The 27,147-nt window shown below is 37.5% G+C and overlaps 5 protein-coding genes across 5 annotated transcripts; 1 reads left to right on the forward strand and 4 right to left on the reverse strand.

Annotated features, from left to right (window-relative positions):
• Positions 1–1,695: 1,695 nt before the first annotated feature.
• Positions 1,696–11,178, reverse strand: LOC136282048 (DNA polymerase delta subunit 3-like). The gene is made up of 19 exons (XM_066169217.1): positions 11,108–11,178; positions 10,950–11,005; positions 10,173–10,275; positions 9,793–9,832; positions 9,305–9,372; positions 9,122–9,186; positions 8,557–8,699; positions 8,376–8,410; positions 7,914–8,042; positions 6,899–6,971; positions 6,559–6,733; positions 6,411–6,435; positions 5,645–5,693; positions 4,888–4,919; positions 4,556–4,590; positions 4,096–4,136; positions 3,682–3,759; positions 3,026–3,205; positions 1,696–2,225 (listed from the first exon to the last, which is right to left on the reverse strand). Exons 1-19 carry the CDS (start codon positions 11,171–11,173, stop codon positions 2,041–2,043), a joined length of 1,578 nt encoding a protein of 525 aa, XP_066025314.1. The 5' UTR covers positions 11,174–11,178; the 3' UTR covers positions 1,696–2,040.
• Positions 11,179–11,248: 70 nt separating this feature from the next.
• On the forward strand, positions 11,249–13,253 carry LOC131770659 (transmembrane protein 256 homolog). Its single transcript, XM_059086375.2, has 5 exons — positions 11,249–11,370; positions 11,537–11,577; positions 11,840–11,920; positions 12,215–12,258; positions 12,891–13,253. Exons 1-5 carry the CDS (start codon positions 11,271–11,273, stop codon positions 12,988–12,990), a joined length of 366 nt encoding a protein of 121 aa, XP_058942358.1. The 5' UTR covers positions 11,249–11,270; the 3' UTR covers positions 12,991–13,253.
• A 3,356-nt stretch (positions 13,254–16,609) lies between these two features.
• Positions 16,610–18,693, reverse strand: LOC136281762 (potassium voltage-gated channel subfamily A member 3-like). The gene has a single exon (XM_066168667.1). The coding sequence runs from the start codon at positions 18,434–18,436 to the stop codon at positions 17,195–17,197; it is 1,242 nt and encodes a 413-aa protein (XP_066024764.1). The 5' UTR covers positions 18,437–18,693; the 3' UTR covers positions 16,610–17,194.
• A 916-nt stretch (positions 18,694–19,609) lies between these two features.
• On the reverse strand, positions 19,610–23,272 carry LOC131770688 (hydroxylysine kinase-like). Its single transcript, XM_059086403.2, has 3 exons — positions 23,223–23,272; positions 21,547–22,146; positions 19,610–21,091 (listed from the first exon to the last, which is right to left on the reverse strand). The coding sequence occupies exons 2-3, from the start codon at positions 22,099–22,101 to the stop codon at positions 20,468–20,470; spliced, it is 1,179 nt and encodes a 392-aa protein (XP_058942386.2). The 5' UTR covers positions 22,102–22,146; positions 23,223–23,272; the 3' UTR covers positions 19,610–20,467.
• A 1,624-nt stretch (positions 23,273–24,896) lies between these two features.
• Positions 24,897–27,147, reverse strand: LOC136281741 (G-protein coupled receptor 161-like). Its single transcript, XM_066168613.1, has one exon. The coding sequence runs from the start codon at positions 26,658–26,660 to the stop codon at positions 25,434–25,436; it is 1,227 nt and encodes a 408-aa protein (XP_066024710.1). The 5' UTR covers positions 26,661–27,147; the 3' UTR covers positions 24,897–25,433.

The raw sequence follows: 27,147 nt of genomic DNA on the forward strand, positions 1-27,147 counted from the left end.
TTATTACAAACCCACGGCGGCTAGTTTCTCTAGATATCTTCGTTTAACGGCAGGATCCAATTATTTAAAATACTCAGATAAAGTTGTAATTTTTTTCCCGATTTCTTCGAAGACTCTTTTTGAACGCGGGTCTGTAAAACTCATTTGAATCATCAATCTTATGCTCGGGTCAATCCACACAATCCAATATAGCGGACGTTTAAATATGGTACGGGGTTGGGGTTTGTTTCAGTGTTATGTTGAAAACTTTACAACTCATTGCTCAATATCTGCTGTTTAGAGAGAAACTGCAGACATTAAATGTCTTAATAAGGTACAAAAAAATAATAATAAAATAAATTATCCAGTTCTGATCGGTTAAGATAAAAGCAGGTTTCAGGTGATACTATGCAGAAGAGGGTTAATTCAGTGCAAAGAAGTCACGGTAACAAACTGAGACTGAACAATTCCTTGAACTTTTTAGGCGGACTTTGAACTTTTTTGCGCCTAAAAGATGCAAAAATTTCATTGTGTGTTATCGTTTTGATTGTACGCGGTTGTTTTGACTGAACGCACAATGTCATTTGCACGGTTTGAATAAATTATTTTTTCACTTGATGCGCGCGCTTTGCCTCTGCATAATTATAATAAGCTATCTCGTATTTTTTCATGTATATTATTAATACGTAATCACATGATTTTTCTCGTGCAATTTGGAATAAATTGGCACAATTTTATCAAAGACCACAAATTGCACAAGCCCTACGATTTTACCCTATTTTCCCCAACAGTTCCTTTCATAACTTAACTCCGAGTCACACAACGCGTGACGCGTTCATGAATTAATCTTGGCTTTTTCTCGAGACGTGAGCTTGGGCCGCCTGTGATTACCTATGCTAAATGTCTGTAGTTCGGAGAGACATTAGAAGTGTTACCGTGACATCATCTTCTTTATCGTATTAAACTATATGTTACTTGATTAATGAACGATTTATCGAGTTGGTGAACGCAAGTGTTTGGATATTCTCCTCAGAACAAGAGCCGCGAATTTTAGAATGAAAATTCATTTTCTAGTGTTTCTATTTATGTTACTCTGTCACGTTTCTAGGTTAATAATATACATGAAAAAATTACTCAGTTCTGATTGGTTAAGATAAATGCAGTTTTCAGGTAACTCAGTGCAGAAGAGTTAATTCAGTGCAGAATAGGGTTAATTCAGTGCAAAGAAAGTAACAAATCAGACATTCTGATTGGTTAATAATCAAAGAAACTCACAAACAGCCAATCAAATGCGAGCCTTGGATGTCGCAACAAAATTTGAAGATTTGAAAATTTGCGAGCGAAACAGTGGCCGGCGCAGCAGCTCACTGACAACAAAAACACTGTAAAAAGCATTGCTTTTTGGTTGTCGGTTTGGAAAGTGGTGTTTAGAGAAGGGAATTGCCAAGGAAATCGAAAATTACGAACCGACTCAGCTTAACACTTAGCTCGAGCGATCCAACGCCGAAATTAAAAACAAACATGGTTAAACCTCAGAAACGACGATTCCATTTCATAAAGAAATTAAATCATTACACTGGAAGTGTAACGGTAATGTGAGAGTTTTTACTGATGGAGTCACTATATAGGCTACTACAAAAAGTTTACAACAGAGAAGGAAATGATGTGCAGAGGTCACAGAAAAACGTAAACAAATTAAACTACAAAAGTCAACTATTTCGACGAAAAACGGAAGTTTATTACAACTCTTACATACAACTAGCACCTCGACATCACAGAAAGCTGTGCTAGCATCTTTCATCATAAAGAGGCGAGGTCAAGATGAATGAGTTCTCATTTACTAGAGACTTCGTTTTCCCTGACTTCTTGTTGGTTAACAGAGATGATGTCACACAACACAACGACATCCATGACAAAGACTGACATAATTCGTGTTCTTAAATACCATTTGTGGCAGCAGGTAACCAAACAAAGAGAGGATTAGGTGTTGGATAAGTGTTATTTTGTTAGAGTACTTTTAACTGATTCTACAGGAACCAAACATGTACCGAAAGTTTTTATTCACGATTTCTTAAAGAAACTTGTCAGCGACGATTGTCTAGCAGCTTTGTTCTTAACATCTGCACAGGTTTTCTTGATTATTTTCTTTGCTGGGGAGGGTTGTTTCTCTTTCTCAGTAGGATTGATTCTTTGAGGTTCTCCATCACTTGCATCGGTTGAGTCAGTTTCCCAAACTTTCTCGGTAACTGCAAAACAAACAAATCACAACCGAAGCTTTACTTGTGGTGCTCGAAATACTGTTTCATTAGTTCCTTTTGAAGAGTCGACGTCTGGCCAAGCATCTTACAGGAGTCAAGACAAAGACATATTTAGACAGACTGACAGACAGAAAAAGAATAAAGGGGTAAGCTTCTAAACAAACTGTCGCGCTGTATCGGGTGGGGAAGGGGAGGGGGGGGGTGGAGGGTATTGTACGATAATTTGGTTTAATCCTCTGGGGGTGATTACGCAATTGACCACCGTAAAGTGTCTTTTAAGCTGACGTATCGAGAAAAGGAAATGACTCGCTCCGACCAAGGGTTAACGCTTGAAACTTCAGCTTTAGAAACTCTTTACGGTGGACAATTTAATTATAAACACATTTGATAAAACCAAATTATCCTGACAGAAAGAATGACAGACGGGCACACAGAAAATTGAACAGACAGACAGAAAGACTAATGTATACACGGACTTGCAGACAAACGTGGAGACGGACCGACAGACGGAGAAACGGACAAATGGTCAGGCAGACAGAAGGAAAACATGCATACGAAGCAGAGGAGCGGACAGGAATGCAGACTAAAGGACTTACAGAGATACAAACAATTAGACAGCCAGACGAAGGAAGTCAGTAAAACAGAAAAGCAGACCAACCAATAGACAGGCAGAAGGACTCAAAGGTAGACGAAAAAACAGACAGACGGAAGAACGGACACTGAAGTTGTTATTGTAATTAATCGGGAACGTTCAGTCATCAAAACATGGGATATTCTTGCTCACGTACCCATAAATCCTTCATCATTCATGTATGTTTTATCTTTAAGTGCCCTTGTTCTCTTCCGTCGCCTTGCTGTTCCACTCTCTGTTTGTTGAGGCAGCTGTTGTGGCGGAGGACTGACACTGGCTGAAGACCTCTGGTCAGGGGGGAGCTTCTTGATCACGTCCCTGTTCGGCATGTCTTGCTCTTTCGAGAAATAGAAAATTCAACATTGAAGATCAAATAACAGTATGCCATGGAAATTTTGCGGATTGTCGTCCATCCACAAAAAAACTTCTCGCAGAAAGAAAATACTGTAAAAATAACGTCGTTACTTTCAGTCGGAACGAAACATTTTGCATGCGATTCCATTGCCAGTTGTATTAGAACAAGCGCCTCAAACAAACAACGATTCGGCAAACCAGAAGACGTTCTGAGCAACAAATTTATTTTTTCCGACGATCAATTCCTCAAATGTTAGTGTTCCCAAGAATAATTTCTCACTCAGGAGAAAGGAAATTTTTTCTCATTTGAAATTTAGGTCGTACGCTTATCATCTGAACAGACACGAGGTGCAGTTTTCTTAAATTTCTTTTGAATGACGGCGACCTCACATGAGCTGCTCAAGCACATAACGAGGAAAAGGCGGTGTTCCATGTTAAAAGTGTTTACATCATTATTACCATCATCGCTGCTGTCTTCTTTCGGAAGCTCTTTCGTTCGTTTTCGTCGTTTTTTTGGCTTAGCTTCTCGTTCTTCGTCTGAAGTGCAAGTGAAAGAAAGTGTTATAAATCTATTCGAAATAATGATTAAAAACCCAAACCCTGAATAATGTGAAAAAAAAAAAAAAAACTGCGAAGCAAAATTCGTCGCGGTACGACCAACCGGAATGCAAGTAAAAAAGAAAGAGAACAAACGAACAAAATGAAAATCGAACAAAAACGAGCAGATAAACTGACCGATAAATAAAGAGAAACAAACCTGAAAGGACGGTGACGCTAAATATACCGTCTGTCACAAGCCCTTTGACTTGGATCCCAACTGTTTGACAAAACGGACAAACTGACACGATCACACAAGCTGAATTTAGTACCAACCTGACTCTTCATTTGTCACAGCTTTCTTTTTCCCCGCTTTGCTATAAAAAAAAAGGTCTTTTTAAAACACCACAAAACATCGACCATATTCGCAACAGAGTAAGATTGGAAAACGTTGGCTATAAAGCAACTTCTAATAGTAAAATCCCTTGAACTTCAAGCACCAGTGTGCACGGGAAAAGAAAAAAAAAAAGGACAAACAACATTAACAAAAAGGAAACGGAAAAGACAAGGCAAGAAAAGCAAAACCAAAGCCTAATAAGTATGTCTTTTATTCCCCATCAGTTTCCTTCCACCCTTTCAAGCTTGCTTTAGACCTATCGTTGAACAACTGCTCTCTTCCGTTGGCTCTGAGCGGACGGTTTAGCACACGGACGGCCTAGCAGTTTTTAACAAAAAAGGTCACACAACGTTATAGGTAAAAGCACTGTGAACTATGTCCACGTGAAGTTCCAGTTACCTCTTGGAAATATCAACCTGCTTTCCTTCTTTCTGCTGTAAATAGATGATGAAGAAGACATTATTACATGGCATCCACACTTAGAATGACAGTGGGTTTTTCTTCACGGGACTGGGACCCCGAGAAGATCAATTATTCTATTATTATTGAAATTTTGGTGATAAATATTTTCTTTACTCTGCGCATGGGTGTACATTGACCCTTTTTTTACTTTAGAGGCTCCTCTGGCCCAGTTTTGTACCCTGCTATTTCGGATGGCAACAAAAACCGTGAATAACAGCCCAAAGAAAATAAAAAATTGCATCGACCGAGTATCATGAATGCAGCCTAACCTTTTGCTTGTCATTCTTTGAATCCTTGTTCCCTAAAAAACGTAGGAAAACAAAAGAGAGAACAATTGAAAAGAAAAGAAAAAGGAATTAAAGAAATGAAAAACAACAGGAAAAAACCGAAACAAAAACGACAACACAGATCGAATAAACGAACGAAGAAAGAACGAAAGAACACGAAAAGAAAGGCGAACAAGGAAAGGTAAGGAAAGAAGAGAGAAAGAGAAGAACCAACGATGCATTTACAACGAAAACCAGTCCGATTAAACCAAAGATTCCACCATTTTCAAATCCAGCCAAACAAATTTTAAATAAAAAACAATAAAATCTCAGCTTGCTCTATAATCAGCGATGTTCCCGCGAGCACGAAGTCTGTTTTTCCTAATTCAGCAAAATGTAAGAAGGATTTCAATTTTCCGGCATTGAAAAACCCCGTCAAATTGTCTTTCTCTGAATGGTTTGGGTCTTGGTACGAAAACTTGGTATTTTTGACTCATTCTATTACGATTTGAGAAAATTATAATTAGAAATAAGAGAGATGATAAGTTTTGAGCTCGGTTAAGAAATAATGAAAGATGTTTTTCGTCTTGTGTTTTTTGAAAGACCTTCAGACCTTCGGATTCCACGCTCCGATGCTCTACCACTGAGCCACAGAGATAATAAGTTTTGATTCCTCATGGGGACTCAGGATTTTTTTCTTTGTTCCACGCTCGTGATAAGACGAAAAACATCTTTCAAAATTATAATTAGTGTATCATACCTGCAGCACTTGAATTCACAACTTTGGAAATTTTGGGAGGCAAAGGTTCCTGCAAACAAATCACAGAATAATAAATTTACAATAAATTTTTCGCCAAAATTTGAAATCAATATTAACTCGGGTTTTCTTCGGCTGAAGCACATGCATTCAAACATACGCTGAAACCAGATGTTTCCAAAACGGCATTGCACCTGCCGAGCCCGACTGACAACAGATAAACTACCTTAAAACCCAACACCCTAACATCAGTATTCATATTTCCCATATGACTTTGATACATTTCTAAAGGTGCTGACAAGGACAATTTGTTTAACTATCAAGAGCGTCTTTAGTTGGTGATCATTTCCTCTTTTGTGACCTTAAAGTGATGTAAAGGTGATACTGTGAGGAAAAAATTGGATGCAAGTCACTTTTAGGGGTCGAAATGTTAAAAATGTTTATGTCTATACAATAGCAGGGGGGGGGGTAGGGAACCATAGTGTTTTGTTCCCCCTTCCTATAAGAATATATCATCAATGGCCCATATACATAACATGAAGCATATCAAATGCGCGTATGCGAAAATTGTCCTTTTTCTCGTTGAGACATAATTTCTTGAAGGATCTCCTGATACACTCTAAAACATTTTCATGCACATCATCTAGAAATCCGTCTAGGGAGTAGGAACGATGACTTAATTTTCTCTATGAAAAGAAAAACTGAGAAAACATCAACAACTCATCCACAACCTTTCAATTTAAATAAATAAATAAATAAACATTTTTACCTCCTCATCCTCAGAGGACAATTCCCTGGAAGAAAGAAAAACCATTTACATAAATAAATATTTTTATCAGACAAGCTGATGTGTCCCTGAAGTCCATTTGAACTGAATATGACATGCTAAGTAATTCAGTCTGCAAACAAGTAAATACCTTTTCTTTGAGTTTTGATTTTCCACAGCTTGATCTTGTTTCTTTGGGGCTGTTTGAGATTTTGCTGGTTTAAGTTCTGTCTCATCTCCTGCAGTGTCTGAAGCTTTTTTGCCTTTGTGTCGATTAACTTCTTTCTCATTTCCTGTACTGCTTGGCTTTTCTGAAACTTTTTTTGCTGAGTGTAGAAAAAAAGTTACATCTCTCATTTAAAGCTATGTAATCCGAGGTTAACACTCAATAATCAAAGTACTAGCACTATCTTCAACCTCGTTCCCAAGGTCCTCTCCATTCCTCTCTCAAGAAAGGACCCTGGTGGTAGCTAATAACTTAACTTACAAACCTGATATGGATTTTCCAAAAAATGACATCATACTACCACTTTTGTTGCTATTGTTGGGCTTTGCTTGATCATTCTTAGAATAAAGAATAACACAGTCAGAGCCAGATATTGATTTGAAGTCTCAGTCAATGCCTCAAATAAACTATAACTACATCCACATGTCAGATATATTCTATAATATCTGAGACTTCAGTGATCATGGTAGTCAGTCAGAGTGTTTATTACCGATCTCTACTGTTATTGTCCAGAGTTCTTCTGCATTATTTTAATGGGCTTACGTCCTTGAACTATTTTCTTACTCAGACTTTCACTCCCAAGATCTAACAGGAATCATTTTCACTGTGTGCCATGCATTTCTTTTAATTTTAATTCAGAGAATTTAGCATTAATTCTTTTGGCATTTGAAATTTTTATCTTCCTCTCATCAGAGGGTGGCAAAGGGTAAATGCATGACATGTGATTATGGCCAAAATTAATAAGTGATGTGTGAATTTTACAGAAAGGCAAGATAAGGTGAGGTTTTTAGTTTTCCCTTTACATCAAGATGCATAACGTTTTCTAAAATTTGCCTGAAATGGGATCAGAACCCCTGTTGCTACCCTCTCATTGCCTCCTACTTCAACCTGTACGGCAAACACTGCAAAAGATTTAACCAATAGATTTCGTGTTGCTGTAAATCTCTTCAGTAATAGATCACAGATGATGTCAAAACTTGGTAAAAACAAAGAAGCCCCACATGACTTGCAACTAAGTGTGTAACTGATGTACTTGCCCAATTTAACCATGTTCTGTGATATATTACTGTAAAGGCCCATGGCAACATTAAATCTATTTGTTTCGTATGATAAAAGAGCAAAACAGTGCACATGATAATGTCATCTATGCATCTCTCCTACAATAGAGGATAAGGGAGAGCCAATCAAAATGATTTTCATATATAATGATATTTAGATGTTGGGAGTTGGAGGATTTATGAAAACTCCTGTGAATCAGGTATCATTACTGTAACACACACCTGATAATCTCTTCCATTTTTTTCAGCAGGTGGATTTTCACCAATATGCTTGTCATTCTTAGTGGTAGACTTTGCTGAGAACATCTCCATGGTTGGCATCTGTCCTTTCTTTGGCTTTGAAGTTGCTGTCTATTTTTTGAACAGTTTTACACACATGAACAAATTTAGATTCTTACAGGAACATTGAAATGATAAAGTTATTTCAAAAACTAACAAATGAGAGAAAAAATTATCAAATAGATGAATGGATGGATAGATAGAGATATGAATAGCAGAAAATTATTGATGAATAGAAAGACAAACTGATGAAGAAGTTATATATGTTGTGGTTTTGAATGTCTGTCTGTCAAAAAAGGAAGGTCAGATAAAATCACTCTGCAATGTACTGAAATGGAACTAATTTTAAACTATATTACACATTATCTAACAGCATGTATTTTCACTTAGGTAACAGATACAAACCTTAGTTTTTTGGTCAAATGCTGAATTAGAAGCTCCTAGAGAACAAAGAGATTTTTCAAATTTTAATAACCACCAGTGATGTACCTCAAATCAGAGGCATAAGATACGTAATGCAGTTTGGCACTTATTGTGCTCATCAACAGCGAACTTCATAATAACACCAGGCCTACAGTACATTTACCCCTTGAAGATGAGTGTGCTTCACCAGTTCCATTAGTCATTTTGGTACCATGACCATCTGTCGCCCCATTCACGTGTTGGGTACCTCTGTTAACACCTTTATCTGCTAGAGGTACTGCAGCTGAACAGTAGATATGGCTCCACCTACATGTGAAAGACAAACTGGTCATTATTTCACAATACTTTTCTGCTACTTTGTATTTCTTTGTGGTATTGACCAATATGAAAGCTACTAACAGTTAGACTAACCCTTTAAACCCAAAAGTGATTAACATGTAACTTCTCCCTAAGATATCTGTACACTATTCAGTGAACAAGTAATGAGAATACTCAACCTCATCAGATAAAAGTTGTTATCTTGATTTAACACCAAATTCCTGTAACTTATTTACAAGGAAATGTGTAGCAGCTAGAGGGGAGAATTAACAATTAGATCTTGAGAGTTCAAGGGATGACAAAATTACCAAACTCTCCAAGTCAACATTACTTATCTATCAGATGAGTAAAACTATCAATACTGTCAAGAAAATTCACACTCGTGTGGAAAATTAGAGAGCAAAACATACCTATTAGTTTCATTGCCACACTGCTGCTGTACATCATAGTCAACTGTGTATAATGCATTTGCATCCTAGAAATAGAATATGAAAGTTTACTTCTTCATTACTGACACTTTAAGATTCCTTAGACAAGACATTAACTGCTGTCACACTAAATAAATGACCATGAGAGTGAATAAATAACATCACCTTTAATTTACATTTCTGTATGCTGTAGATGTGTAAAGAAGTCAAAAAAGAGAAGTTCTTTTTAGTTTCTAAAAATAAGTAAAAAAAATACCAACATTGGTTACTATATAACAATTCCTTAAATATCACAATCACTAACTAAATAAATGAATAAAATAAATTGACGTTCATCATGGTATTTCACAAATTGGTTCTTCAACCACCACTAATGGAGTGAATTGGAAATTGGAGAGTTAGGTTTTGTGGAGGGAAGAAGATCACATAATCAAGATCAAAACCCTTGGGACAAAAAGAAGAACCAATCCCAAACTCTACATGAGAATAGGCAGCAAACTAAAACCAAATCACACCCAGGGATTGAGCCTAACTTGAGTTTGCCACCATGTTTAAAAAAACAGACATTTCCCATAAGTGAGTTACAGATTATTTAACACCCTTAAATAGGAATCAACTAAGTAATTCATACTGAAGGTATGTCTACTTAGTACCTTCTAGCTTTTCATCCTGAGTAATAACAAATCTATGTACCTGAAACAAAATGAGCATTTTCAATTCATGGTATGAGCCTCCAGTTTGTATTGAGTTTAGTTTCTACTGATGCAAACTTGAGTTCAATATAATAAATAAAATGATTAATCTTGGACAAAAAGGGGATGAGAAAAAGAAAGGTTACAGGAAAGCCACAAGATGGAAATTATACATTACCATAGGAAAATAGAGGCTTGAATTTTTAGATTATAATGTTAAATTAGTGTGTAGATCTCATATTTCTACATAGCCCTTTCATCACAATTCCCTGAGATAACATCATAATAAACATCTTTAGGTTTTGGGAGTTCTAGAGGAACATGTGAAATGAAAATCTCACCATATCTCCATCCACTGAACATCTTCCTCCAATCAAGTAAGTTACATTAATATCAGATCCAGAATTACACCTCTTTTGTTTCTGAACAAAGGCATACAGCATCCTGTCAAAAAAATAACAAATAAAAAAAACAATATGAAAAAACAAAAACAAAACAAACCAAAACAATGCTTCAGTCATCTCAAGGAAATATTGGGTAAAGTGTCTGCACAGCTCCATCCTACATTATGCATTCAGTTCTTGGATAGAGAAAACAATGACAAAAACAATAAATTGCCATTGGAAAAACAGATTTGTTTTACAATGGTATGGGGCTGTGCAGAAATTTTACCAAATATTGTATTCACTAAATTATCTGACTCACATTATGTCGTCTTATCGAGAAAATTCATAAACAAGGAATCCTTCAGTACATATTTTTATTTTCGTATATTCTTTATTTTTCTTCGTCTACGGAAAATTAGAGTGAATGGTCTCTTACAAACAAACACAGGCTCACATCCTTTCCACAAAGAATGCAAATAAGCTTAAACAAAAAGGAGTAACCGACTGTAATTCGTATAAATAAAAAAACAGTGATTTTAAACGTCACTTTGAAGATTGCTAAAAACATACAAGGTTGCATTGCAATTGACATTCGTTTCAGTTGATTCGTCCGTAACGTGCCGTGACATTTTGCAGATAAAACTCAATCCTTTGAAGCATAGACAAAGCAAAGGCAGAAGGAATAACATAACATAATCACTGTTTAAGAGTGTATATTTAAATCTAGCTCACTGTTTTGCTCTGTTAGCGGATACTGACAACGTTCGACTCAACCATTTGTAAGTTACCTGAAATAAAACAAGCAAGAAACACAACACTATATCAAAAAAATATTTTTAAGAAAATAATTAAGCAGGTACATTTAAAAAAGTGCTATGCAAAAAGCTTACAATTCTATTCTCATCGTTTACAAATTCATCAAGGTTTGCAAGGTAGAGCTCCTCTTCGTCCGCCATCTTGATTTCCCGCCAAATAATTTAGTTCGCGCGTTTCTTTATGTGTATTACCGCTGACTAACCTGCGCCGTCGTTTCCTTGTAGATTTTGTTCCAAAATGTTGTCGAGTATGCTCCATTTTTCTCCAACTGTTTTCCACAAAATAGCTGGTGTATCTGGAGTATTAGCTATTGCATTAGGTGCATACGGATCTCATGGTAATTATACTCATTTTCATTTTACATACTCCACTAGCAAACTGTGTTAATGTCTTGTGTTGAGTAAAATTTTATGAAACAGTGGTCGAATCACTTAAACGACATGTGAATCGATCAATATAGGACGTACAACCATGAAACTTTCTGATTTACAATCTTGTTACAGCCTCGTTCCTTAATGAAGAAGACGCCAAAAAATACAAAGAGGTAAATTCAAATAAACAATACTTGGAATCTGCTTTTGTTTTTTTTTCTTAAGTTAAGACATATCCCTGATCTTAAATTTAGGTGCAATGTTGGGAACAAAAATCAGTGTTTAAAAAAATTGTAATTAGCTGCTTACTTAAAAGGATACCCCAGTTCATATGCACTTGAAATGGCAAAATTCTGAGGTATTATTTTCCAAGAACTGCAAACATTTCCCTTGATGGAGACATTTTGAAGGCTTATGACATCTTTTCTTTTTCAGTCCTTCATGACTGGTAACCTGTATCACCATCTTCATAATTTGGTGTTATTAGCTGTTCCCTTTGCTAAAAGACCCAATCTGGTAAGATAAAGCTGTTCTAATAGCTTAACTACAAATTAGGTATGATGCTGAAAGATTAATCTTTTTGAGCCTTGAACCACAACATACCTTCTCATCATTTTTGTGGATAATGAATTGAAGTTGTAGAAGGAAGTAACCTGCCACACATTGTGGGAATTCAGAGAAACACTCCATCCCCCCCTTCCCTCCAACAGTAAGCTAGACTTGAAATAATTGCCTGGGACTTTAATTTGAGAATCTATGTTTGTAATCAAATACTAAATGTAGTAAGTGGCTTTTTTTTTTCTGAATCAGGCTGGCAGTTTAATTTGTACTGGAATTCTTCTATTTTCTGGCAGGTAAATGTACATCATCATTGCAAGTTAGCTTACTATGTCAATTTTTTTTTAAATCTCTTTAAACTTAAATTGTAACAATTTCAACCCCAGATATCGTGTTTGCCTCATAACAAAGATGGATTTTTTTCAAACATTGCTTTCTTACTTTTTTACTTACTTAAATGTACTTAATCCTGTTTGAGCAAAAGCTCCACATGAAGCCTAGTGCATCAATTGCTAGAGCTGCACAGCAGATGACCATTGTTGAGTCTGGTTCCAGGCCCTCCTTGCTTCTTTTGCCATGGTGGTGGTTGGCTTTATCCAATAAGAGTGTGAGGTGTTGGCATAGAAGTTGTTATAATTCCTGGTCTGCCCTGTTCTGTCCTGTTCATCTTGTTTCACTCTTCTTAGAAGAAGACCAATTGCTAGGTCTATGATATGAATTTTTGTTATCATTTAAACGAAAAATCATTTTCACAAGAAATGTTTTGCAGTCTAATTGTAATAATTGTGCCTTTTTGAAGAAGTTGGGACTGGCACATTACTAAAGAAACTTTTTAATTATATAACTGTACCTCATAATATACTTTTTTTATAATTGTACTTTGATTTATTTTGTACTAAAAAATATTTTAACATTTCTTTGTTTTTAGTTGTTATTTAGTTGGACTAAAAAAGGACAGATCATATGGAAAGTTAGCTCCGTATGGTGCATACTTCCTTATGGCTGGATGGTTAACATTTGCATTTTAACTACCTGATGAAGATGGGATAACTTTGCAAGTGCTGGCTAAAATATGTGAATGGGAAAAACCTCATTTTAACAATCAACTGAGTTTCTTGACTTGCTTACAGAGTTACACAGTAGCTTCTATAGAAACTAGAGCAATTTTTAGTCTAGTGTCTAAAGTAAATCAAGATTTCTTTAGTTTTTACTTCACTTTGCTCTTCGATTGGTCCAGAAAAGTCGAACCACCCTCTCAACCAATCAAATGAAAATACTATAATCAATCACGTGATGGTCTCTCTCGTTTTCCTGGTCTATGCTCGTATTGGCTGTAGTGATCACTTTGGCTATGGTTTTACAACATATAATTGAAAGGCTCTCTTGTCCTATTGTTTATTGAGATAACTTTGTTCGGTAACAAACTACTGAAACAAAGAACTTATCGTGCCACCCGGGTTCCTTTTATGTCTTACCTTGAAAAAGCGCCGCCGGACCCAAATATTGAACGGTCATCCCTAGTTTCTTAAATATCAGAAAGCGCTGCCCTAACGAGTCCACACGCTCTCTAGAAAAATACGGACAGCGGTACACTCTTCTATTGCTACTTTATGTAATTGTTTGGGTGCCGTTGCTATGTTTTCCGAGTGATGTTTTATTGTTAAAAGATCTGCAGATTCTACGAAAACCGCGATTACAAGTTAAAATTTTTTGTATTGGTGGACTCACGCAAAGCTGTGTCAAATTGGCGTGTTTAAAAAAAAAACGTAGGATCCATCGGCGATATAGGAAAAGTTTTTGCGTTTACGGCGTCCTGAAAAAATCACGATTCCTACCTAAAAGCAGTTTTCCAGTTTCCAATGAGAAAAGAGTAGAATTGCATACGCCCGCTAACAATATCTTTGCACACTCTGTTGCCCATAAAACGCCCACAAGTCACATTCCACAGAGCATGCAGTACTTGATATTGTCGAAGATATACTACGTAATATGGATAAACGGTACTTCTCATGCGGTGTCTTCATTGACCTGAAAAAGGCATTTGATACGGTCAATCATGAAATATTACTCGATAAATTGAACTTTTACGGTTTCCGTGGATTGATAAATGACTGGTTTCAATCATATTTAAAAAATAGAACACAAACAATTCAGATTGGAGAGCACTTATCAACAAAACTTATCTCTCCCTGTGGTGTCCCCCAGGGATCAGTCCTTGGACCTCTTCTATTTTTACTTTACATAAATGACATTCACCTTTGTTCTGATAAACTAAAATTTTATCTCTTTGCGGATGATACTAATATACTTTATGCTGATAAGAATCTTAAGGCGATCGAGCAAACGGTTAATGTAGAGTTGAATAACGTACATGACTGGTTAACTACAAATAGGTTGACATTGAATACAAAAAAATCAAATTTCTTAATTTTTCGTCCTCGTCAGAAAAAAATGCATTTTTCTCCACAAATAGGTATTTTAGATTGTGAGACAAACCGAAGAGTTAGTTTAGAGCAAAAAAGTTATATCAAATATCTAGGCGTTTTAATTGATCAAAATTTGTCATGGAAAAACCATGTTGACTCTGTTATCGTAAAAATAAGTAAAACAATAGGGATGATTGCAAAGCTGAGGTACTTCGTTCCCTCTACTGTCCTTGTAAATATTTACAATTCATTAATTCTACCTTATATAACTTATGGACTCCTTGCCTGGGGCAATGCGTCAAATGCTTATTTAAACAAGATTTTAGTTCTTCAAAAGCGAGTTTTGCGCCTAATCTATTTCACCGATCGAAGAGAGCATGCCATCCCTTTATTTGCCAAAGCAAAAATTCTGCCTGTTACGTTCCTATATTATGAAGCCGTAAGTAAACTTATGTTTGATGTGCACAACCAGAGGGCTCCCATTAATATTTTGAAACTATTTACTAAAACATCTCATATTCATACCTACAATACTCGATCATCCAAATCGCAGCTCTTTAGTACAAAGTACTCTAGACTTAACCTACAAAAAAAGGCTTTCTCGCGTGTTGGTGTCAAAATTTGGAATAAGATACCAAAAGAATTCAAAACGTTATCAAAACATTCCTTTAATAAACAAATAAAAACGTCTTTATTTCAGATACTAGATAATGAAGATTCTTATCTTGATGTTGAAAAGATCTCCTCTAAACTTAAGGACTGCATAATTAAAACAAATTGATCCGATTGCTTTCAGTACTAATTTATCTGCTTCTATACTTTATTGAACAACTATTGATGTATTTACCAGTTATGCTTCTCTTTATAATTTAACAATATCTAACTATTTAGTTTTTAATTTTCTTTATATATTGTAAATGTTTGTTGACGATTGACCCGCCTCGAATAGCAAATTTGCTATCTGCGGGTCAACATAATCTAAATTATTTTGTAAAAAAAAAGAAAAATAAAGTGTAAATAAAAAATAAAGTGTATAAAGTGTAAAAAAAAAAAAAAAAAAAAAAAAAATATTCCGCTAAGCGTTGGAGGACTTACAGAATTCTAGATTATTCTGAATAAGCAAAGAGCGATGGTAAATTATTCCGATGTCCCAAGGAAATTTTACAAAACCATATTCATTACAATCTACAATTTACAAATAAAAACTGTCATAAGTGCTAAGCCTCAACAGTCGAACCCCTGGGAGTACCTGGCGTCAAAAATAAAGGAATAAAGGAAATGATAACCAATTTCAGGAGCTCCTGATTGTCAAACAAATTCTCTTCTTCAGCAACATAAAAAAAGTGAATTGACCAGTGTGGAGAATATGAGGACAAATTTTCAGGATATAAAGGGTTGAACGTTCGCGGTTTTGTTTCAGTGCGATCAATCATTTTCGAGGAGACGATTCAGTAGCTTTGTAATTTATTGAAAATATTCCAATAATAATAGTAAAAATAACAATTATAATTATTGTTATCATTTTTATCGGGATTTTTATTGATATCAATCACAGTTTTAGTCCTTTTGATATTCTGTTGGTGTTAACACTATAAAATTCAAGTAGCCTTTCTTTTGTTTTTAGATGGTTGAAATCGTCGGCCTTCGATCAAATTGACCATTTTCACTTTGCATCTCGTTAATTCAGCACGTACAAATATCAATTTTTAAAAACATTCGCACCTAATTATTGATTTTACGAATCATCGTCGTACCTTACATGGCTTTCCACCTTATTCAATTTCCCAAAATTTTATGATGTAGTACTGGTAAATATTTTATAAACTAAGGTAAAAATGTTTCCGCTCCAGCCGCCGACTGTAGACCCGAAATTCTCTCTCTGATGTCGTAATTACACCCCTTTAGCTAAACCGCTGTAAAGGTGATTATTCTTCTCCAAGATTGATGCCACGATATGAATATTTTCTACTGCGGGGGCAGATATATTTCTAAAGCACTTCATATGTTTTGCGAACAGCTTTCAAAGTACTTTAGAAGGCTCCGATCGGGAAACCAGCTTTTTAATCAAATTGAATTAGTTCTTTATTTAGTCTCTGCCTATGATTTTCTTCGCTTTTAAACGAGGTTTAAATTTTCAATATATTTCAATTCTTGCTATGCATTTTGCCTGACATGTACTGTGAAAATACTATTCTGCAACGTGGCTGTTTAAAGCTGAGTGAATGTAAATTAGGTGTACAGTAACGCATCACCGGCATCTTGTCGCGGCGTTGAGATGGTCTGAGGCTAAGCTCTCAGTATTTTACCCAAAGAACGCCTCTTTGTTATAATTAAAAGCAGCAGGTCCCTTTTCAATTTTACTGACACGTAACCGTGTTTAGCTCTTCACAATCGAATTGTTTTACAAACACAACCTTGCCTCTTGGAGTAAAATTTCTGACATGGCCCTTTGGAGCGGGTCATAACAATAGTAAAAACACAAAGCAAATGATTCAAGAAACTAATTTTAATATTTCGTAGGAAGAAACTGCTTTCGTAAACACGTTTGTGCTGTGATATACTAAGGTGAATCAGTAGCGTGGATGAAATTAATCTTCGTTCCATTGTTTTGTTTCGACGCATAGACGGATTTGAAATTCAAAATTAAAACCGACTTCTCACCTCAATTTTTTTTAATGGTAAATCAATCGACTTTACCACTGACAAAATTTGGCGTTAGCGGATTGGTGTTCCAAAACATCTACATGGCAATGAGAAAGAATTTTCTTTCTTTTAAAATGTACGTACACGGAAGTGTTTCCCACCGTTAGGAAGATAAGTCATTTGTTTTGCGCTTCCCTGGAGTGCGTCTAGTTTTACTCTCGATATGTCTACGAATCGGCTCGCCTTTCAGATAAGCGTTGAAATTTTTCGCGAAGGCCATGACTGGTAAAGAAAACGCCAGAACGCCAAACACAGCACAAATGCCCCCAACAACTTTTCCAAAACTTGTCATGGGGTAATAATCTCCGTATCCAACGGTACTCACTGTCGTAACACTCCACCAGAATGCGTCAGGAATGCTGGAAAAATGGCTTCCATCTATTCCGAGATCTGTGTAAAAAACGGCACTCGAGGAAAGAATCACTATCATAAACATAAATAATATCATCATCTCTAGCTCATTAAGGCTCGCGCGTAAAGTATACATCATAATTTTCAGTCCATTCGAATATCGTGTTAGTTTTAAAATGCGAAATATTCTCAGAAGACGAGCGATTCGGGGAACCGCCAAAGACACTAGTCGGCGATTCCCACCGATCATAATAGTAAAAAAAGGTATAATAGCTATCAAATCCACAAAGTTTAAAGGCGACAGAAGAAACTCCAGTCGATTTGGTGCCGCCGCAAAGCGTACTGTATATTCAAGTAAAAACCATGAATAGCAAGTCGTTTCGAGGGCTATGAACACTTCCGGAGTTTCGTGGGTACAAATTTTCTGTTCTTTGCTTGGCAGATCAGTTTTTTCGCTGTTTAACGTTGCGTTACTGCTGTCGTCTATCAATTCCTTATTCTCGGTGCAGCATCCTTTAAATTGGCACAAGGTCTCAAGGCATGAGATAAGCACGGAGGTAGCGATCATGAGTACTGAGAATAACGCAATAGCCCTGGCAAAATTCGAGGTGTCGGGATGTTCGAATAAATTCCAAACTCGGCGTTGAAATGTCCATTGCGGTGGCTCAGCGTGTTGCGCACGACGATTTTGATACAAACACCTTGCAACACTCTTCAAAGCTTGTTCCCCTAACTGGAAAAATTCAACTTCTTCCGTAAAAACGCTGGCAGGAATATCGTCAGGCCAAATAAGTCGTCCTCCAGACTGGTAATAAAATAAAATTGATTCGAATGCCACTCGGTGACGATTAAAGAAATATTCCTGTACTACAGGGTTATAGTACTGCTGCCTTCTCGACGGACTTCCAAGAAGCGTGTCTGGAAAACGGTTCAATGTCCCCTCTTTCGTTTCAAATGTCATTCCGCTGACGTTGATAACAACACGGTCGTCCATTTTACAAAAACATCCTTTTTGTTTCGATGAAGAAAAAGACCCACTGGGCAAGCTCCAGACTTAATTGCAATTTACGGATGCATCTGAAGTTTGTGCGATATATACACAGAATTTTGTTTGTCCCCGAAATTATCACGACAATTCTGTGGGCGCCTTCCGCCAATTTTTCCGCAAGTGATTCGTCTGATTTCTTTAAATGGCACACAAGAACGTTTGTGTGTTTAAAATGTCTTGACAGGCGCTCTTGTTTGAATACAGCTGCAGGGATGTTTTGAATATCAAGAAGACAAGGAAAGCTACTAGAGAGGTAATTTAATGAAATATGGATAAGCCTCTCAGGTACCTCGAAGTAAACAGCCAATGACTAGCTCTCTTAATAATGAGTACTTTGACATTTAAAGCTTGAGAATTAACTTTGAACTAAATTTACATTGAAGGCTTATAACTAACAAAGTAAACGAACGGACAGTTTCCAGACGAGAAGAAATTCTATGATTTACTATACAAAAGCAATTTACGCCACAGAGATAATTATTTCATACAATATGTTAACGGTGAGCAAATAACAGCTATTGTTTTGAACGCTGAGGATCGATGACGAGGACCCCAATTAAAGAAGACTTTTAGAGCAGGTTGCAAATTAACTAAATGAAACGCAAGCTCGACGCCTCTTAATTTCGAAAAAGACTTCAATTCTGCTGTCTTTGATTAGCGAGTTTGACCTATAAAAATTTAAAATAATTGCGAAACTTGGATTCTGCACGCAAGCAACAGTGATGTTATAAAATATCATTTCTTAGGTCGAGGTACGGATCAGTGAAATTACATAAATTATTACAGGTGAAAAATAATATTTACCATGCAAATAATAGCTTTTCTAAATTGATAGTCAATTTCACTTGCTAAGGCTTGAACAATAACCGCCGTAATACGGTCAAATAACATCGTTGTAATTTGCAATGTTTAGTTGTACCACCTGCTGTGAAAGGTATTAGTTGTCGACAAATAGACGGCAACAGTTTCAAACAAACACGAAAGCTTAAAGTAACCACTGCCAGCTAAATTAAAGGCAGAAAACACGATCATTTTCTCTTACCCTAATTAAAATTATTGGCAACATAGCACTATAAAAAAATTGGAAATATACTTTTATCATAATTATGGTGATGAAGATGTGCCCACAGTCTACGCAAAAGTGCAGCATTCAAGAAAGCGAGCGATGTCTTATGGGTCACAATGTTTTTCTGAAGTTTGCAACCATCAAGATGTTCGCCACCGATAATTTACAAATAGAAACTTCAGTCGGTAATACGGTATTAAGTAAAGCGTTGAAAGGCAAAATTATTTCATCATCACTGGTCTGTTTCACTTTCATTCTCCTGTGCTCTTCATTAGATTTTTGTACAGTAAGCTACATATATCACTGTTGACTCGCTCAGACTCTCCTGTAACAGCTTCCCCAGCCTTTTGAGTTGTTTAGTAAGTGTATCACTTAACCAGCGAATTAAATTCAACTATGTTCTCCAGGTTTCGTTCCGACGAAAATACGAGACATTCACACTTTATAAGGGACTTTCTTCCTTAGATTTCCTATATCCTTCGTTGGGTCTGAGAAAACTAACAAAGGATTTGCAACATAAATTAAAAATTGCCACGAATAAGGCGACAGAATTATAGTTAAACTACGGTAGATGAAAGAAATAGTTGTTTACAGGAACAGCTTCCTTAACAGAGAGGATTGATTACATACTTTGTCTACTTTCATTCGTCAAATGAAAGTGCTGCATGGTAGCTGTGTCGGCATACTAGTAGAAAATTTCAAATGATACATTAAACATTTCTATCTCGATTGTCTGGTATGGTTTTTTTCTTTTGACACTGAATAAATCCTTAGAATCGGGATAGGAACGGCGGTCAGGTTAATTTGCACTTGCATGCGTACGTTCTTAGGCACTGCTTAGAAATGCTTTATTGGTCAGCTACGTGTGCAGGAATGATTAGTCAGGAGTATTGACATGCAATAACCTAGGTTTATTCTGTGTAAGCCTGGTACAGTTTGTGTCTGTGTCTCCCAATTTTCCGCCAAACCGACATAACTTCATCCCTCGAGTTTGACGACCAAGCTTTCAATTTCATCAGGTAATCCATCTTTAATTTCTTTACATATTCGTTGTTTGGACATTCTTTCTCTTTTTCTGATGTTATAAGGAAAACTTGACACAATCGAGCGCAGATGACGTCGTACAACAGCTCAAACTCTTGACTAGTGAGAGGAAAAACAGCCTCGTAACCAGATATAAAGTAACCGCTAGACACAAAGACGTCGTCTTCCTTGGTGAATGAGGCCACAGCCGTCGCCAATTCAAACAGATAACATGACAAGCGGATGTCACCAAAATCGATCAGTCCGGAAATTCTAAGCTCACCAAAATTTGTGTCAAAAAGCAGATTCGTGTCAGTTAGGTCATTGTGAATTGTCCCCAGCCGTAAAAAAGAAATCTTCGGAGTTACGCTAGTCGCAAATCGGTCCAGGACATCACGGACAAGCTTCTTATTTTCTTCGCCTTCAATGGAAGAAACGCAAGACTCGAGGGAAACTAGGTTTTCTATACACCATCTGTCTGACTTAACGAGTGATACAGGACTTTCGAAATCCTAGAAACGGACAAAAACATATTACATATGAGAATTAATTAATTGATTTGAGATGGGTCGATTTCTGGTTGCATGGTTCCTTTGTTCATCAAGATGATTTCAGAATCCAACAATGATATTAAAGTGACACGACAATATTACACTTTCACGAAAAATTAATTCAACTTAAAATTTGCCTCATCCGTAAGTCTAAAAGTGGGTATCATTTTATAGCTGAATGCTAAATTTATTTGTTTATTTATAGCACAAGTAAATACTGTTTACATAGCTTATAGTTTATAGGCAAAAATTTCACAATCAATTAAGTGCAAATTAATTCTGATCAATTTTTATACCGTGAGATTACTGCCCTTCTTTTCGCCTCCAGTTATATCCATTTAACATCATCGTTCGAACCGAGAACTAAACCGTTTGCCGTAGACCGCTGTTTTATGCCTAAACACGTGGTAGTGTACCTGAAAAGCCTTGCTCAAATTCCCGATAAACTTGCCAACCATGAAGAGATTTTCGAAGCTCATTTTCCTCTCTAAACTCCTTGCCGTTTGGCCTGGAAGGAAGGATATCAGACGAGCAATACACCATTCGTATTCGGCAGTTTGAATGTTGTTTTTGTTCGCGGCACATTTAGCATTCGAACTCACCGGAATTCGAACAAGTGATTTTGTATCTACACCTCCAGCCAAAGGAAACAACAGCGGGCAAGGGAAGCCTCTTTCCCTCAAAAAATACATTGCTGCGTTTTCAGCTTCAACAAGATCACCATGCTTGCTGTCATCAGAGTTTAAAATTTTTAAGACGTATTCCCCTTGTTCGAGAAGATTAGGGTAAAAGTTGCTCGCGACTTCTTCTTGGCCTGTGATGCGTTTATGTCCTCGAACGTAAAAGTTTCGGTCGCTGAAGCTGTCTAACTCCTTAATTTCGCTTATCCTTTCAAAGTTGTACAACTTCCTTACTAACTGCTCAGCAAATTCGAGGTCAACACACGGTCGACTGTAAGCTGGCCCACTCATTATCGACTTGTTTCGAGCTATAGCATGTTTTAAAAAGCAACGTCCCTGGGGTTAAATTGATAAAAATTCAAGTTTCGAGAAACTCATTACTAATAAAGCGTGGACTCACAGTGACTCTTTTGTTATTGTGTTCAGTGAAACGTGACAAGGTCAAGGTCCACAAAGCAGGTAATTTAGTGTTAACAACTGGGTTGAAAACGTAAATTAGCCACCGTAAAGGGTAAAAAAGCTGACGTTTCGAGCGTTAGCCCTTCGTCAGAGCGATTAGGGAAACTAGGTTTTGCAATTCTCATATGTAATATGTTTTTGTCCGTTTCTAGGATTTCAAAAGTCCTGTATCACTCGTTAAGTCAGACAGATGGTGTATAGAAAACCTATCTAATCGCTCTGACGAAGGGCTAACGCTCGAAACGTCAGCTTTTTTACCCTTTACGGTGGCTAATTTACGTTTTCAACCCAGTTGTTAACACTAAATTACCTGCTATACTCTCCCACCGACGCAGCACCACAGGTCCACAAAGTCTTCCTTAATCCTTTAACTCCCAAGATCTGATTGTTAATTCTCCCCTCTTACTTCTACTCATACCTTGGTAAATTGGTGACAAGAATTTGGTGATAGATCAAGATAACAACTTCTACTTGTCTAAGTTTGAGTTTTCTCATTACCTGTTTGCTCAATAATGTATGGATATTATAAGGATTAGTTACATGTTAATCACTTCTGGGAGTTAAAGGGTTAATGATTCTGAATGGATTCCGTTATTTCCTGACTCACTTTTAGCTCAGTTCGTTTTCTCACGGTTTTCGACTAAAAACGATCTAACCTTGACCGACCTGGAAGTTAGTAACGTTTCAATTGATAAGAAGTCATTCTTTTGATCTGCGGTCGACTTGAGAAACAGCCTCAAGCAATTTCCCCTTGTAGCCTCCTTGTAGGAACCCAGTGTTCACTACTAGAAAGCGGCAACAAGAAAGCTTGAGATGCGCTGAACGGTAAACTCCAGTTTTATTACATGAACAACGATTCACTGAAATCAAGTGCATAAATCCGCTGATTAAAGCAAAAGGACAACCAAATCACAAAGGATAAGAAAGCTAAACAAAAACTGATCGATACTTACAAGGTTTTTTGTGCCTTGTTCCGCTAATTACAAATGAAACCTTGTTCGACAATCTTAGCAGAAGCTGAAACTTATCCTCAAACACAGACCATATGCTCTCGGAAACTCTATATCCCATCGTGACTGCAAAAACACGTGACCAGCGGTACCTGTCGTAAATAACTCACTGAAATATCTACTTGACTTGCCGCTTCGAATCAGGTCTCAGACATGACACTCCTGCCACCAAACATTGGTTCGTTTCTAGCACTATTTTCAGCATATCAGACCGTTTGACGACTGGTAGTTAAACCCCCTGAGACCCTTGAAAATTTGACAAGGCAGGCTCGTGTTTTTTAATTTATTTCTTTTATAGCTGTCCACTGCTTGGCCACTTACTATCGACACAGACAGTAAGGAGCGTAGCCAATCAGGTTGCGGCTAGTTTTTAAGAACGCTTGTAGATTCAATTTACTATAATTCTTCGTAGTCTGCTTTGAGAATCCATGGCGGCGGAATACCGAAATTCTTGACGTTAGCTGCAAGCTACATTGTAATTTCAAACTTGGTTTTAGATATGCATCAGTACTAAAATTTACTTCACACGAGGTAAGTTGAAGCAATTCCACGTAAAACTTAACATAGAAAAGAGGTGTCTTTGTGTGCACCCGGGCAAATATATCGATGCTTGTGTGTATATATCGTAAACAACCGTTGCGACGAAAATTAAAGGACGCGTCGTAATCAGCGGTTTGGCCTAAAGGTTAACAATCATTTCTCCAATAGAACTAGACGCATATTGCGTTCACTCAGGCTTTCTGTTGGGAAGAAACTTTAACAGTTTTCTGTCTTTGTATGCCGATGTAAAAAAAAAAAACGAAGCCGGAATTTCAAATCGGGCATTTCCTTCGGGAAAGCCCGAGTAATAAAGGGAAAATTTCATTCCTTCATTTCACGCCTCATCAATGACCCCTTCCCTGGTGTTGCTGCCTTTTAGTCATAAGGGTCCTCGCTCGAAATGACGTAACGAGAGGGGCCTAGGAATCAGGTTGTTTCCCTCAATGACAAACTCAATGACGTGATGGTGTTGTGTGACTTACATTCCCGGCGAATTACTTAAATTGTGACAAAATTGCTCATTTCAAACTAAAAGGCGACCCCTGGGTTGACGTGTTACTGGCTTCGACTTTTTCCAACGTATTTTGGATAAGTATCGGGTCTGAATTTGAACCCAGTCGTTCCTGTGTAAAGAATACATTGGATCAGGAAACTTGTCAGCGCCCGAGCTGAACCTCTCATTGAAGATCATAGATAATTTGTGGCAGTAGTATACAGGAATCTCTGCAACAGGTACTATCTAAGTATCTTAAGAAATATTAAGCGTTCCTGCAGAAATCCCCTCTGAATCTATTTCTTTTAAGACTTGAGAAACATGAAGACTTCCTAGGGAAAAAGGACAAGGTTCGGAACGAGGGTGAGAGGGTGTGTGTATGTGTGTGTGTGGGGGGGGGGGGAGGGGGGAGTTGGTGGTTGGAGGGTTAGATCATCAGTTTGCACAACGTTTTTCGCTAAAAAAGCGGAAAGTCATCCATAAATTTTAAAAATGTTAAGTGACCCAGTCCTAAGGGTCGCTGATCTTCTACTTTTTCCTCCCCCGACTTCCGAAAGAAGAGAAGCAGAGAAGAGTAATCCTTGGAGTGAGATTGAATTACGTGGTTAACAGGCTAAACTTAGTGGATAAGTCTAAAAGTGAGAAGACCGCACGCCTTTTCCTATCCGTTTTGGCAAGAATTTCACGCCAGACTGGGTGGTCTGTGTGACAAATAGCAGAACCTGACACCGAAAGAGGAAACGTGTCCTCCCGCGTCCAATCTAAACATTCCGTGGACGCCAATTTGGCGGGAAAAGGCCACCCAGACACTTCCGGTGTGAAGATGCCAGTATATGTGATGGAAACAACTAATGCCATTTGTTTAGAAATATAGCTTTTACTTTTATAGCTATGGATCAACATCTCCCTGTGATGCTTTTGAAAGCTGTAGAGAAAACTGATTGACTTCTCGAGTAGTTTTCAATAGGATTCGTGAAGAATATTTCAAACATTCCGGCTCCAGGCACGACAAACATCACAGGGATGTTAATAACAATGTTAATCTTCTTCGCAAATTTTTTTTCTATTTTTCAGTTATGTATTTGTCAGTTTTAAATAGCGCAGAAAATCTTGAGTTGTTTTTAGACGCAGCTACCCGGAAGATTGAAAACCTCTAGGTCTGTGACTTCGGTCGAATGAGTTCTGTTTGTGGGTTGATTTTCAATCTCTTCTTTGATCGCTGGCAATGTCCACAGACTCTCGCTCTCTCGCCGGGGCGACCAGGCCATGTCGAACGAATTCACAGAACCCTCCGAAGCCGATCTATTTCTGAACATTGCCTGGGGTGATACGACAAATCCCGTTTCGCTGGAGGGTCGAACAAAATTATTACCACACCGTAAGTTCGAGGTTACAAGTCTCTTGATACTCCATCTGATCGCTCTTATGTGAAATCCATAAATAACAGGATACAGTAATGCGCTTGAATGAGACACCATCACAAACGTAGTCTGTATCTCATACCGCACAAGCACTCGCTCCGATTCTAGAATAATCTCTATCACGTATGGACCCCAACAAAATATTACCATCCCTAGAACAAGAAAAGTTGTACGCAAGGCTTTTGATCCGCTAAACGCACTCGTGTTTGATGTTATAGAGTTGCGGTTTGTCCTTGGACCCACATTTGTCGCAGGCAGAACCGCTATTTGCCCTACTCGAGCTTGTCGACGAGCAGCTTTTAAAATATAATAGTAGGTCACTATCATGACCAGCAATGGCACAAACAAAGTCACAACGGAATAAAGTTTCGTATAGCCCTCACTTATCGTGTCACTCCAAATAACAGTGCAAGAAAATTTTGCGTGTTCATAGCCATATTTTCCCCAGCCGACGAGAGGCAGCGAAGCCAAGAACAAGCATGCCAGCCATGAAAACAAAATGAAAAAATTTGTGCGTGCTGGTGACATTCTGGTAGCGTAAGTTAACGGATTCACTATGCAGTGATAACGATCGATGCTTAAAAACATTACCATTGCCAAAGATGTTGCGGAGAGTAAAACTGTTAGAAAACCGCTAGTTTGACACCAAGCCTTGCCGAACAACCAGTCCTGTCTCACAGACGAAGCAAAAACAAATGGCAAAACGATAAGCGAAAAGATGAAGCTAGATGCAGTCAAGTTAATGTGAAGCTTGCTGGAAGAATGTGACAACAATTCCGGTTTTCTAGCGAGAACAAATCCTACCAGTGCATTGCATATCAACGAAGAAACCATAAGCAAAAAGATGGCTGTGGACTGAATCCCGACGACTGTTGGTGACAGTTCTTTAGTTCCAGCAGCAGAACTTGCATTTAAATCTTCGCTCATTGCTGGCGATAATTTCGTTGTAACTCTGCATTCATGAAGCGCCCACGACACGAATACGTGAAATATAATATAATGTTTTTAGAAAGGCATGACCCTGAAAAAATCTCGGAACGTAATGACAATGGTGTTAAATAACAAGCTCGTTACAAATTAACGAAAATCAATCAAACATCTAAGTAGGTTTCGTGAAAGGAGACACCACTGGGAATATTATTTTTCAAAGACCCATCTTTGAGGCATCTTGGCTACATGGATTTATGAAATTCCTCCTCTGAGCCAATCGATTTTTTTCACGCAGCTGAGAAACAAATTGAAAATATAAGTAGCGACATTTTCTTTGCCAACTCATCCGTAGCAAGGTGAAACGGAAAGCCATTATTTCCCAGCTGTGCCAGATAAACCAGGGGATAAATGTCATCCTCTGACACCGGTGGTGGTCTGACCCTCTAGTAATCAATAATACTTGGCGGATCGAGTCACTCAGTCT

The sequence above is a fragment of the Pocillopora verrucosa genome, chromosome 6 (assembly GCF_036669915.1).
Source record: "Pocillopora verrucosa isolate sample1 chromosome 6, ASM3666991v2, whole genome shotgun sequence".
In the NCBI taxonomy this organism is placed as follows: domain Eukaryota; kingdom Metazoa; phylum Cnidaria; class Anthozoa; order Scleractinia; family Pocilloporidae; genus Pocillopora; species Pocillopora verrucosa.